At 41.0% G+C, this 13,491-nt stretch overlaps 1 protein-coding gene across 3 annotated transcripts in view; it reads left to right on the top strand.

Moving 5' to 3' along the window:
• Window positions 1-12,986, top strand: part of LOC123755741 (uncharacterized) — a 146,460-nt gene extending 133,474 nt beyond the window's left edge. For 2 of the 3 annotated variants that reach the window (XM_045738491.2, XM_069300017.1), the window contains exon 5: window positions 418-12,986. In XM_045738491.2, coding sequence (XP_045594447.2) covers window positions 418-2,362 — 1,945 coding nt within the window. In that variant the 3' untranslated portion in view covers window positions 2,363-12,986. The remainder of the gene's footprint in view (window positions 1-417) is intronic. The other variant, XR_011221961.1, reaches the window with a different exon arrangement.
• The last annotated feature ends 505 nt before the right edge of the window (window positions 12,987-13,491 follow it).

Here is a 13,491-nt window from a genome sequence, read left to right as displayed (position 1 = left end):
AATTATTCACAATTTAAATATTGGTTACGTTAACTGCTTGATGAATTGTTATCAAAAACTGATTAAAAACTTAACTGTGGTTGCTGCCTAGAAATATATCTTGGAGGATCAGTAGCTGGAGACTACAGTCAACTGTATTGTAGTTGCTTAGAAAGTATAGAAATATATCAGAGAGAAGGTAATTGAAGGATTCTCAACTGGTGTGCAGTTTTCATGTATATAAGATAAATGCATAACAGATGATGTGACATATACACACTTTTTATTAACAATTATTTATCACTGTTGCCAGAGTTCTGTATAAACTTAGTATATGCATGCCTCCTCCACTTTTCTGTAATACATAAATGAAATTAAATAGATTGTCGGTGTACAAATAATTTTGTACAAGAATTTAGTCAATTACTCTTTTGGCAGGCATTCACCACGAAGGGATCGAGGAAGAGAAGCTGTTACATTTATTTCATACCCTGCAAGTGATCATTCATCAAGGGCAGCATCTGATCAGTATTATCCTCGTCATCATGGGTTTGCAGTTCATGAAGATAATTTTCATAATACTGGTTCAACCGACTCTCATATATCCTCGGGTAGTATTCCAGAACAAGTCTCCAGAAGGGTGTCTGTCTCTCATCACGTGGCAGGACATACACGCCAACCTCATCCAGAAAGAGCATCTGAACCTTTTCATGGTGGTTTTGAATCTGTTGATTATACTCTCCAAAGCAGAAATAATCAGGAGGGGAACAACCCTCGTGTATATGGTCTACCTAATGATGACTTTCATCAAAATGATCGTGTGGTGCGTGAGAGAGGAACATCACCGGCCAGTCCTAACACAGCAACCACTACCTCAAGCTCAGCTAGACCTCTCAGTATCCAAGAGATTGTTAGAGCAAAAAATATGTCTAATACAGATGACTTGCTGTTATTCTTAAAAGAAAAGAACATTCCCTTTCGCAAACTTATTGAATTTATTAATCGTGGGGCAAAAATTCAAGAAGTTCTACTGTTCCTTCAATCAGATACTGACACACCAACAAATGAACCATCATTTTCATCAAAATCTAATAGCAAACCTCTCAGAGATTTGTCACTAACTGATGAGGAATATGCAGGTAATGTTTTTAAAAATAAAACTAGACCAAGAAAGAACAGTGAAATCTCTCAGGTAGCAGAGTCACCCGAATCAAATTCTGGCATAATCTTCAGCGAGAAGATTCATGTCACTGCAACGTCTGATTTGTCAGATAACCAAAACTTTCCACTGTCTACCAGTCCAGAGGATGAGCTAAATGATGAAGCACTCAAAGATACCATAGACACTGATGATGAAAAAAAGCAAAGAAGAAATAGGAATAAGGGTCAAAGAGTCAGGCAGAGGGGAAAGAACAGAGGCAAGAAAAATAAAGGTAAAAAAGGAAAAAAAGGAGAGCAAGGACTGCCTGATCTTGTTTACACAACAGTAATACTGCCTGTGGATACCAATATAAATGGAAGTGGAGCAATAGTGACACAATTTTCAATTTCTACTGAAACACCCTTAACTACAACTACCATACCCTCTGTTTCAACAAAATCATTTATTACAACAGAGTCAAATATACCTAACTTATCAACAGATATACCCACTCCAGCTTCCTCTTCTACCCAATCACCAATAACAACACTGCCAGATGGACCAGCCAGGAAAACTACATTTACTCACTTGGCTGTATCAAGACCAAGTATTAATTTAGCACAAATACCTGTTTCACCACAGTCTCCTACTACTGCTCTAGCTTCAGCGACAGCCACGCTTTTGCCAACAACTGTTTTTATTACATCAACCCATCAAACTACCCCACCCCCAACCTCAACAACAATTTCTCTTGACCCAAGTGGTGGCAATAGTGGAACGCCACTTCCTGAAACTGAAGGATTTGCACCTGCTAAAACATCAGAAGTTTCAATCTTATCTGTAACAATTATGGAGATTCCGGCAGAGAAAAATAATGAAGATGAAACAGTGTTAGAGTATCCTAAACCAAGCAAGAAAAGGCCAAGTCACCAACAAGATACGCACAGGTCACATGAGAGGCGAAGGCCACCAAAGGTTCTACATAATTATCCCAAGCACACTTCTGTATCAACTATGGAGCAAACTGAAAATGAGTTGAAAAGCAGGACAAATTTTGTAAGGGAGCAACAAACAGATGACTATGTTTTTCCTGTAAAAGGTATCTTAATCATCAGTGGTGTTTTGGGTGCCCTGGCGGTATTTACACTCGTAGTTCTCATATCTTATGCAGTTATTAAGTGCTCCAAAAAACCTGTTGTAAATAATTACCAAGTTTCTGAACAAAAACCAGTAGCTCAATGAAACACTATTGATGGCATATATTTATATTCTCATGCACCTCAAATTCTGCTGCCAGTACTGTAAATCATTTACTGCACACTCTCACCACCGGGATCAGCATCATATTTTCTGTGATGCTGATCCCAGTAGTGACCTTACTGGGGGGTCACTACTGGGATCAGCCTACTCTAAATAAAAAACTGATCCTCTGTCATTAAAAATATACAATAAAACTACAATTCCTTAACCCTTCTGCTGCAGCAATGTTACACAATCCTCTTCCCCAGTCCAGCATTGTTTAAAAAAAATTAGTTCATATGAACATTATACATAAAATTATGTCAAGTTCAACAGAAATAAGCATAAAATTTTAGGTGCTATGGTTTGGCTGTGGTAGGCTGAGTAAGGAGGATTTGCCCCTAACAAATATATTTATGGAAAAATACGTGGTTAAGTCAGGAGGATTTACCCTAACAAAGATTTTTTTTTCTTTTTTTTTAGAATACAGTATACACAAGAGTTGTTACATTCTTGTACAGCTACTAGTACGCGTAGCATTTCGGGCAAGTCCTTAATCCTAAGTTCCCTGGTAAACGAACCCCGCGAAGAATCGTTTTAACAACCAAGTACCCATTTTACTGTCGAGTTAAACAGAGGCTACAGTTAAGGATTTGCGCCCAGTAAATCCACCCCGGCCAGGATAAAAACCCAGGACAAAGCGCTCGCGAAACGCCAGGCGAGCGTCTTAACCACTACACCACGGAGTATGGAAAAATATGTAGATTATGGGAACAGAACAAAAACAAATTTAGTCAACTTATTTATGGTTTGGTTTGGGTACCAAAATAAATGTATATGAAGATGGCAGGCAGATACCGTTGCCCTGCGATGCAGGATCAAGACCATCACCATCATGAATGATGAAATTATGTGGAAATATTTCTAGTTCCTTACTGAAATTGCATACATCACCAATGTACATATGACAGGCACTACACAAATCTGTTTGATTCCAGCAATGCAGGAGAATAAGTGTATAGGGCCTAGGTGTACAGTTGAGTGATATCTGTGATCATCTGAGTGTACGCGGTGCAACTGGGTCAAGTGGATTCCATTTCTATGCTGCTAGGAAAGGCGCATCCTCGTTTAGACTATCTCCTTCCGTTGAGTGAGGAATTTCTTGTTACCTCACGCTGTACTGTACACCTGTAATGAACTGTGGTAAGTACAGGTGTACAGTACAGCTGTGGTTGTATTTTTGGGTTTCTAGCAGGCACTGTGGATAGACATGGCTCCAACTTTTGGTCGGCTCGATGCCTTGAAACCCCCCACTGTTACTGGTCTCTCCACCTGTGTCACGCCTAACACATCAGCAGCACACTAGGAAGCAATGTCCAGTGATTCATTGTTCTTTTCTTCACTCATATCTTCCTTGTTTGACGTCTCTTTGATCACCCCTGACTTACCCAACCGGTCAGCACCTACGTTGTTGGCTCCCTTGATATACACCACATGGAATTTGAACTGTTGCAGGAACAAGACGCAATGCATTATTCTAGGATATGTGTTTTTCAGCGTGCCGATGTGACTGAGGGGTTGGTGATCCACTTGAAACATGAAGCGTTTTCCGTACATATACAGGTAGAATTTCCTTACTCCCACGACAGCAGCAAATAGTCCTTTTTCTACAGTAGAGTACTTCTGTTAAGCACAGCACCAATACGTACCTGTATCTGTGGTACTGTACCTGTCCATAGGTTGTACACCCTGGTAGAATCTGGTAGTCTGAAGATGGGTGCATCAGTTGGCTTCCTCTTGAGTGTTGAAAATGCCGAGTTCTCCATCTGTCCCAACACTTTAGCAGGTGCATTCTTCTTGGTCAGGTGGGTTAGTGGAGTTGCTATGGATGCAAAATTTGGGATAAAAGTTCTATAGTACCCTGCAAGTTCCAGGAATGACCTGGGACTTGCAGGGTACTATAGAACTTGTTTGCATTTTGGCGGTGGGCAGAGTGGCTTCTCTAATCTACGGGATCTTCTCATGCAGCGGCTTGTAGTACCCTCCCCCTATCACATGACCAAGGCACCTGGACTTCCTTGCAACCCAACTCACACTTGGTGGGTTTTGCAACCATTCCCACTTCTCATAGTCTTGTGAACACCTGCTTGAGCAACTCAGGTGCTCTTCCCATGTAGCAGAGTGAATGAGCACATTGTCCATGAACATTCTGCTCCAGTAATACCCCCCTCCCCCATGGCTTTGAGCATAGAACGCGCTTGACCGTTTAACATAGCCGAGACATTCACCAGTCCAAATGGGAGAACTGTGAACTGAAGGAAACCTTTGCTGGTCATGAAGGAAGTGCAGAGCGTATTGTCTTCATCTAGTGAAATCTTCCAGAATCCTTTTATCAGATCAAGCTTGGAGAAGTAGCCACTTAAAGCTAACCTCAAGATGAGATCATCTTGATTGAACATTGGTTCAGCATTAAGCTCGCCAATGGAGTTCAACTTCAGAAAGTCGAGGCAGATATGCGCCCCTTCCCCAGATTTTTTTACTAACACCATTAAACTTAAGTATGTTGAGGTCGATTACTCTATTACACCAGCATTAATCATTGATCCCAGTTCTTCTCTCACCTGCGGCACAAGGTGATGAGGAACAGGATATGGTTTCATGCGTACCGCTTGCTACTCTAGCAAAGGTTTGCGATAGCCCTCTACCTTTGCTACTTTAGTGATGTCAGAGAACAACACCTGGTACTCTGCCACCAGTTGAGTAACCTGCTTGACTAGATCATCAGACAACTGATCATCAATCTTGACGTCTTGGTATGTCCTCTTCTGTTGTTGATTGAAGAGACCCAGTTGACCTACCTTCTCATTGTCGGCTATCACAGAGACACAGGCGATCATTGCTGAGCATTGCAAGTGGTCGATAGATCCTGTCAATGTCAGGCTGCATGGTTCTCACCTGTTCTTGCATCCTCCATGCTTGGGCATCAATATGTAACAGAGGAAGATCTCTACTCTACTCACCATTGTAATGTTAAGTGCTGTCAATCCCCCTCTAACTTACCTGTACAAAGAAAGAGTAAAGAATGTGAAGAGAAGAGAGCGAGCAATGGAAGCGGGAATGGATAGACAATAGGGGAGGAACTGAGGTAGAGAGGTGAAGTGGAAGGAACATGGAAAGGGTGACAGAGGGGGTACTAAAGTATAAGGTGGAAGAAGCAAGGACTATGAAGATAAATGTATAGAAAGATACTTATTACTAATGCTGCCACTATCCTGTCATTCTACAACCATCTTAACACCAACTAAACAGTGCAAGAGGATGCACCATTTACTGACTTCACCGAGTAATCAGCAGGCACCTGCCTAGTGGCTGTGAGGAATACAACATGGGTCACCCCCAGCCTCACCTTTACTCACACTCATCTCTCTTTGCCTCACTTCTCACCGCCCTCACAATCCATCTTGTTATTTCTACCCTAGTTTTACTTGAGAGATCAGTAATCATGATTACTTTATAATTACTCTATTAATTGGACATTTAATTAAAAGGAAATGTAAATTTAACAGAGCACTTTATTTATCAAACACTTTGAATGTAGTAATTAAGATATGAAATCTTAACCAATCACTGTATGAGTTCATTAACACGAATAAATCAAATCCCTCAACCACTTGACACATCCTCTACAATACTTGCTTACTGGTAACAGAATACACTCGTCACCACTTACTCTGGTCAAGACATGCACTACTGTACACACTCACCTCTTAACTCAGATGGAATATCCACCCAAAGTGGGTGAGTGACTGGCGGTCACCACGGGGTGGTGACTGGGGGGAGGAGATGTTTGGATGTCCTCACTCTTCTGGTTTCCACTGCAGACTCTTCACACTGCTCAAAGCAGCCTTCCCTTGTGTACTCTCATCTCCTGACCATATAAGGAGTAAAACAACCTAAACTGATCCTTACAAAACCACGCTAGCAAGCCAGTACAAGGCTCTTGTTGTCGAGTACTGCTGACGGCAGCGACTCACCAGGGCCCGAGCACCGCCTCACTTTCCTACTAAACATGCACAAACGCATGCACACAACACATCCACACACTTGGTGAAGTACACTTGCACAGTTATAAATAAACTCCTTTGCACACTCATTGAATGTCTTGCAACTTCAAAGGTTTTACACGGCTTGTTACTCTCTGACCTCGTAATGACAGCAGCCACAAGTGTGGCTGCAAATGGAGCTGGTGTCATTTGGACCATTGGTCTTGCTGCTCTCTCCATTCCTTCACAACTTGCCTTTTTTTCCTTTCTCTTCCCTTTGCTTTTCTGCTGGGTGTGGGTATGGTCACTCCCTGTGACGTCACCCCCCAGGCAAGTCACTCGTAGCTCCAGCTGACTGATGGCAGCCACACCCAGCTGAGGCAGGCTCCTCACCCTCTCCATTTTCTTTTAGGGTGGTCTTGGTCAACCTGAAATTCCCCAAAAATTTCCCAGTAACAGCTCATATACTGCACATTCCTGTTGAACTGCACAACTTTTTCCTTGGATGTATGGTGTGTCAACCCACACATTCACCTCTACCATCTCCTTAGCATAGACATTAGGTAATTGAACATAGATGCATCTACCTGTCTCACTACATGGCATGATTAGGCTCGCCCTCACCATGTGAGTAGTGGCACCTTTGTCATGGAAGATTTTTGCCAATTTTCTGTTAACACTTCCATACACCACCTCAAGGGTCCAAGCTAGTGGATCCTTTCCAATGTTGGGATGTTTCTTACCACTTGAGCTCACACCTGCTATGTAATCTGGATTCGGGTTTTGCCTCGCCATCAACTGCCCGATGACTTGGCTTGCCATAGTTGTAGCCTTCTTCATGTGCCTGTTAGAGGAGTTTCCCCTGCCCTTCCAACATAACAGCCTTAGGCTTAGCTCTCTCTCGCCAGTATCTGTAGTATGATGCTTCTCGTGTGACTTCACCCCTTTCATCTGTCTCCTGGCCCCAGCCCACAGATCATATTTGACAATCTCCTGCTCTTTGAGCTTGATGTGGAGAGGTGATTCCCATGCTTCCAAGAACTGTTCACAAATTATAAGTTCATAGAACTTCCTAGTGGTGCCAAAACCATTCAGCAGCACTTTCAGTGCCTCAATCTCCATGCTGGTGTGGACCCAGAATGTGATAGATGGTTAGTGCCCTTGTAACACAAAATTCTTATCACCCCCACTTATAACAGCAACTCAAACAGACATCGGCCAGGCCACTTGACCCACTAGCGTACTTACCAGACTCTGCTGAACAGATGTTCATCAATGGAGACAAAAACCTAATTGTTATTCCTTCATAATATAATAAAACTTATACTTAAACACTGCCACCACTTCCCCCCACATACGTGTGTGACTGAACGAAAAGACTGGACTAAGGGAAGAGTAGCCCAGTACCCGACAATGACCAGCCCGTCCTCCAAAAATGGGGAGGTAAATGTAACAGCCCCATAAGTGCAATTATGTACTATGTATGACAGTCAGGAATTGTACTTATTTTCACTTAAGTATTAAACTGTACTGTCAAATATTTTGTGAATATTTGAGAGTACCTGAAAAGCTGAATAGAAAACCCATGACCTAACCTAATCATCTTAGTTTTTGAAGATAAGCATTTTATTGCTTCTTAATTATAATTACTACTTAACCTATAGCTATATTGATCTTACAGTTTTATGAAACAAACAAAAAATGCACCAGTCTCCATGGTGTAGTGGTAAGACACTTGCCTGGCGTTCCGCGAGCGCTTTGTCCTGGGTTCGCATCCTGACCAGGGAGGATTTACTGGGCGCAAATCCTTAACTGTAGCTTCTGTTTAATTCAACAGTAAAATGGGTACTTGGTTGTAAAAACGATTCTTCATGGGGGTCGCATTCCAGGGACCATAGGATTAAGAACTTTCCTGAAATGCTATGCGTACTAGTGGCTGTATAAGAATGTAACAACTCTTGTATTTATCTCAAAAAAAAAAAAAAAAAAAAAAAAAAAAAAAAAAAATCAATAAATTGTAAAGTAACTCAGGATATTTTCAAATTTTGTATAAAATCTCTATTGTTTAGTAAAACTGAAAAAGAAATTCCTGATATTTAAAACTTGTGTATAACGAACTGAACTAGAAAACTTCACCCTAAAATTCTAAGTGTCTTAACAGAAAACGAGGAGAATAATGGGGAGGTAAATATAACAGCCCCATACGTGCAATTATGTACTATGTATGACAGTCAGGAAATGTATTTATTACACTTAGTATTAAAATGTACTGTCAATTTGGAGGATGGGTTGACAATGACGTAGGGACCTTGGAATCAGTACTTGGAATAATTTACTTACTGAGAATCAGGTGACAGCTTTAATTCTGAATAGAAATAGGGAACCACAGGGAAACTTCCAAAACATAACATGCAATGACAGTTAATTGACTCAGAATTAATTAGAGGGAAAAATTAGCTAAACACCAAAATAATTACAATTGACTTTACAGTAATTTAAATACGGACATGTAAATACATGCTAGGCAATATAAATCCTATGAGGCAAATAGTATGCACTCACCGTACATAAGAATTCAAGGAGCACAATACATCTATCCCCTGCAATTACCAGCCAAAAGGTGTTGATGGCTCTTCTACTGGATCTTGGTGGACCACCCCAATTCACATTCTAATACACACTGTTCTCCAAATCCTTCAGCTCGCCACAAGGTGGACCTCTGGACCCATCCACTAAGTCCTCTCTGGCCCTCTAAACCATGCCTATAACCCAGGCCTAAACCAGTCATTTCATACTTTGGCCTGTGGTCTACCACTTAGACCTATAGTGGTAGGCACTCCCCTCTTTTATTGGGGGGGGGGGTTCCCCCAACCAATCCGCAGCTTCTAGCAGGGCCATTCTTATTTCTACCCAATAACATCCCTGGGTCAACTTGGCCTGCTTGAAGAGGTACATTTCTTCCTGTAGACTGTAATGGCTGTCCCCCAGCTACAAAGGGGGAACAAGGCCTTGTCTGTCTCTACATTATACAAACTGTCCTTAAGACCAAGGTGTGTTTAGAGGTAATCCGAGCAGGTGTATGTTTATATTAATGGCTGATAGATTGCCCCAACCTGTCACTGGGCATGGTGAGGAAAAGGGGAAAGTCGGAGAGGAGTGGGGGGGGGGGGGGGAGAAAAAATGAGAGGGGAGGCGTGGCAACAGGGAGAGGGGAAGCTAAGACCTAGACGGTCTCACCACCTAAAGACACTTGACTCGAATGGTTTATGGCAGGTGGGGAAGGGGAGATGAGACAAGGGAAGGGGGAGAGGAAGAAGGGAAGATGAAACCAAGGGAAAGGGGGAGGGAGGGAGAGATGGGAAGGGGACAGCAGTCGACAACAGTTGACTGTTACACCCTTCCCTTTAATAACATACTAAGAAAGAGCGCCCACTTTGATCTTGCTCACCAGCAATCAGCAGTGTGACCTTTGAAGTGCTTGATGTATGCATCCATTGACTTGCCTTTCTCTTCAGAGTTAGCTACTTTGGGAAGTTTGACAGCCTTGCCTCATTCAACATTTGACTCTGTTGAACAACCACTCTTCAGGTCATAATGCCTCGCTTGCAACTGCATGAGAGCTAAGTATTCACTACTTTCCCTGTCCTGCTGATCAGTCCAGAGTTTAATAACTTGCTCTGCTACTTTATATCAATTGAATCCCAACCTCTTATCCTGGTCGCAGTTGCTTTAAGGTGTTTAAATGCGAGCCTTTAACACCTGCTTCATAAGCTGGCCGTTGTCCACAAAGACGTTCTCAGCAGGGATTCTCCAACGTAGAATTCCCTTATCGAGCATAGTATTTTAAGGTACTGTATATAAATAAAAATGTCTTGCAACATTTAAAGGGCTTGTCACCCGTGTTGTCTCCCACTGTGTTGATTCCCACCGTGTTGTCTCCCATCGTGTTTTCTCCCACAGCGTTCTCTCCCATCGTGTTGTCTCCCAATGTGTTGTCTCCCATCGTGTTTTCTCCCCACCAATAGCCTCATTCAGTGTTATAAGACTCGCACACACCACTTCAGAACTACCCTGCACCTATTCTTGTAGGAACACCTGTTAAATGGCCCACTGGTGTTGTCCACCTGCTCCATACATTCCTCCTTGGTGAGGGTGTCATGGTTGTCAGGTCTACAAGCTATCATGGCCATGAAAATATTGAGATACTGCTGCTTGAACCATCCACACTCAGATACTCTTGTGATGTGTGTACCTAACAGGGGGTTAAACATTCTCTGAATACTACTCATCAACTTTGAAATTTTCAGAAAAATCAGAGTGCAAAATGTTACTTTACAACCTAGCTCCTGGGTTCCAATTAAAGCCAATTGGAACCATCACGTCGGGTGCCAGATGTGTGGTTTTGCTTTTTCCCGACTGCAATTGCATGCAACGACACCAATGTGCATATGACAGATGCTTCACAAAGCTGTTGGAATCCAGCAACACGAAAGCAAGCATACAGGGCCTGGATGCACAGTTGAGTAAGTCCTTGGGTGGTCTCCTCTCAGACTTGTATCACTGGTCATGAGAATCTCCTCAATGCATGTGAAGCACTTTAAAGGACTCCTAGGGTTCCCATCACATTTATAGTTTAATGATTAATAGGCAGTTCGGTGTTAGACACACCTGGGGCTGAAGGTTAATGTGCAAATAGTGGAAGTACAGTGTACTTAAAAGTGGTTCAATGGAAACACCACATAAAGCTTAAGAGTAGGTTATTTACAACTTCTAACTTCTAACAATCCCCGTGGCGTAGTGGTAAGACACTCGCCTGGTGTTTCTCGAGTGCTTTATCCTGGGTTCGTATCCTGGCCGGGGATAATTTACTGGGCATCAATCCTTAAATAACTGTAGCCTCTGTTTACCAAACAGTAAAATGGGTACATGGTTGTTAAACAATTTGGCGGGTCATATTCCAGGGAATATTAGGATTAAGGATTTGCCCAAAATGCTATGCATGTTAATGGCTCTACAAGAATGTAAGAACTCTAGTATATATAAATAAATAAATTAAAAAAAAACTTAACCACTGATACAATGGGTGATTGATTTACTTTACATTGGTGTCAGCAAGGCGGTGTCTTGGTGTCTTTACATTGGTGTCTCACATTGGCGAGACTCTTGATGTCTAACTAATCGATTCTGATCCACTCATGGACAAAACCTAACTTAACACAACTGACAACAATCACTAACATGGCATCCCTAACAGTGCCAGTGTGTAAATGTTCACACAAGTTCTAAACAGGATATTTAGGTAATAATCATGCACAATAAATCAACAATGGCACTGTCAATGGGACAGGCAATAATCATTGCCTGTCTTAAATGTTTTTTTTTTATAACATGGCTACTTTGTGACCAGAGACCTCTGGCAATCAGAGATCTAAACATTTGAATTGTTCTGTAGTTTCTCCACGTGTTTAAATAGCCAGGAATGTCTGCTGAAAATAGCCCAGAATATAAACAAACAAAAATAGGGATGTATTCTTTTAATTGTGCTTGCGGGGGTTGAGCTCTACTCTTTCGACCTGCCTCTCAACTCTCAATCAATAATCACATTCAACAATCAATGTGAAGTGCAGCAGAGGGGTTAAGTACCATGAACCCACATAATTTACAAACCAAGTGACAACAGTGATACCAGCTTATGACACCACAGCAGTAACATATATGCCTCGTTATCCTTGTATTTACCAAAGTTTATCATTGGTATATGCTTTGTAATTTATTATCATTATTAAATAAAGGTTTATAACAGGTTTTCAATTATGGAAACAAAACTGCCTCCTACTACTATTGATGTCAAACTTACATATACTTGTTTTGTTTCATGTTCCATTAGTTGAGAATCATCCATGTTAGTATGGTATAATCCATCTAAAATTATTATCTACTATAATTGCACTAAAAATAACTGTAAACATTTGTAATTCAGATTAAGAAAGTATAGTGTAGTGAACATATGTAATTCAGATTAAGAAAGTATAGTGTAGTGAACATATATAATTCAGATTAAGAAAGTATAGTGTAGTGAACATTTGTAATTCAGATTAAGAAAGTATAATGTAGTGAACATTTGTAATTCAGATTAAGACAGTATAGTGTAGTTTAGTAAATATTGCCCTTTGCTTCTCATTATCTACTTCATTTATTCACAGAGATAAAGGAACAGTAAATACATAGTCATTTTAATAACTTACTGTACTTTCTTAGGGTAATAGGGAGCTACTCCTTTGCTTCTGTAAAGACAAACGTACAGAACCCTGTTGTAAACTGCCATCAATATGCTTGGGTGTGGACACTTGCATGTTACGAGCGTGCACTCATGCTATCCCAATACTGTCCACTCTGATAGAAATTTAAGAGTGAAGCAAACTTAATGGAGATGATGAACTTTCTTCTTTCACTATTAAGAATATATCTTAAAGGTTTATAAATAATGAGAGCTAGCAACTTGCTGCTACTCTTACAGTGATAAGCTCCATTACTGGTGTGTAAATACTTTTTATACTGTTAAAATAATAAATTTTTGTAATAAACAGATTTTACATTAACCTTTTTCATTCTGATGGAGCTGAAGACTACAGAATGTACAATTTCAGTGTACTGTATTTATTAACGACAAGTATTATCGCCATCACATGCTCACCCCTCAACTATACATATTAGGGAATTTTTTTACAGGTAATTAAAACTTTAGTACTGCATTTATTTTATTAATTTTTTTTATTTTTAACCCTTCATCCCTGCACAGTGACCAGGGACACTGTTAGGTCTAGTGTAAGATTTAAACTCCCAAGAGTACCTGGGGGCTCACATCCACTTCCTCAGCTCTCCAGTACACAGATGTCATCTTGGAAAAAATTCGGAGGCACCCGCCCTGCATGTGAGGGCCTCTGTACTAACACACCAAACATAGGTAACACATGCAACAGCTCATGCCCACCGCATCACTTAATAATGAAATAAATAATTACATTTATTGATGATTGCGATATAGAAGACCCTGCCAGTGATAATGATTATAAACAAGGTTCAGATATC

The sequence above is a fragment of the Procambarus clarkii genome, chromosome 43 (genome assembly GCF_040958095.1).
Source record: "Procambarus clarkii isolate CNS0578487 chromosome 43, FALCON_Pclarkii_2.0, whole genome shotgun sequence".
In the NCBI taxonomy this organism is placed as follows: domain Eukaryota; kingdom Metazoa; phylum Arthropoda; class Malacostraca; order Decapoda; family Cambaridae; genus Procambarus; species Procambarus clarkii.
Note: the sequence above shows the minus strand (reverse complement) of the source record. Positions and strands in the feature narration are given on the sequence as shown.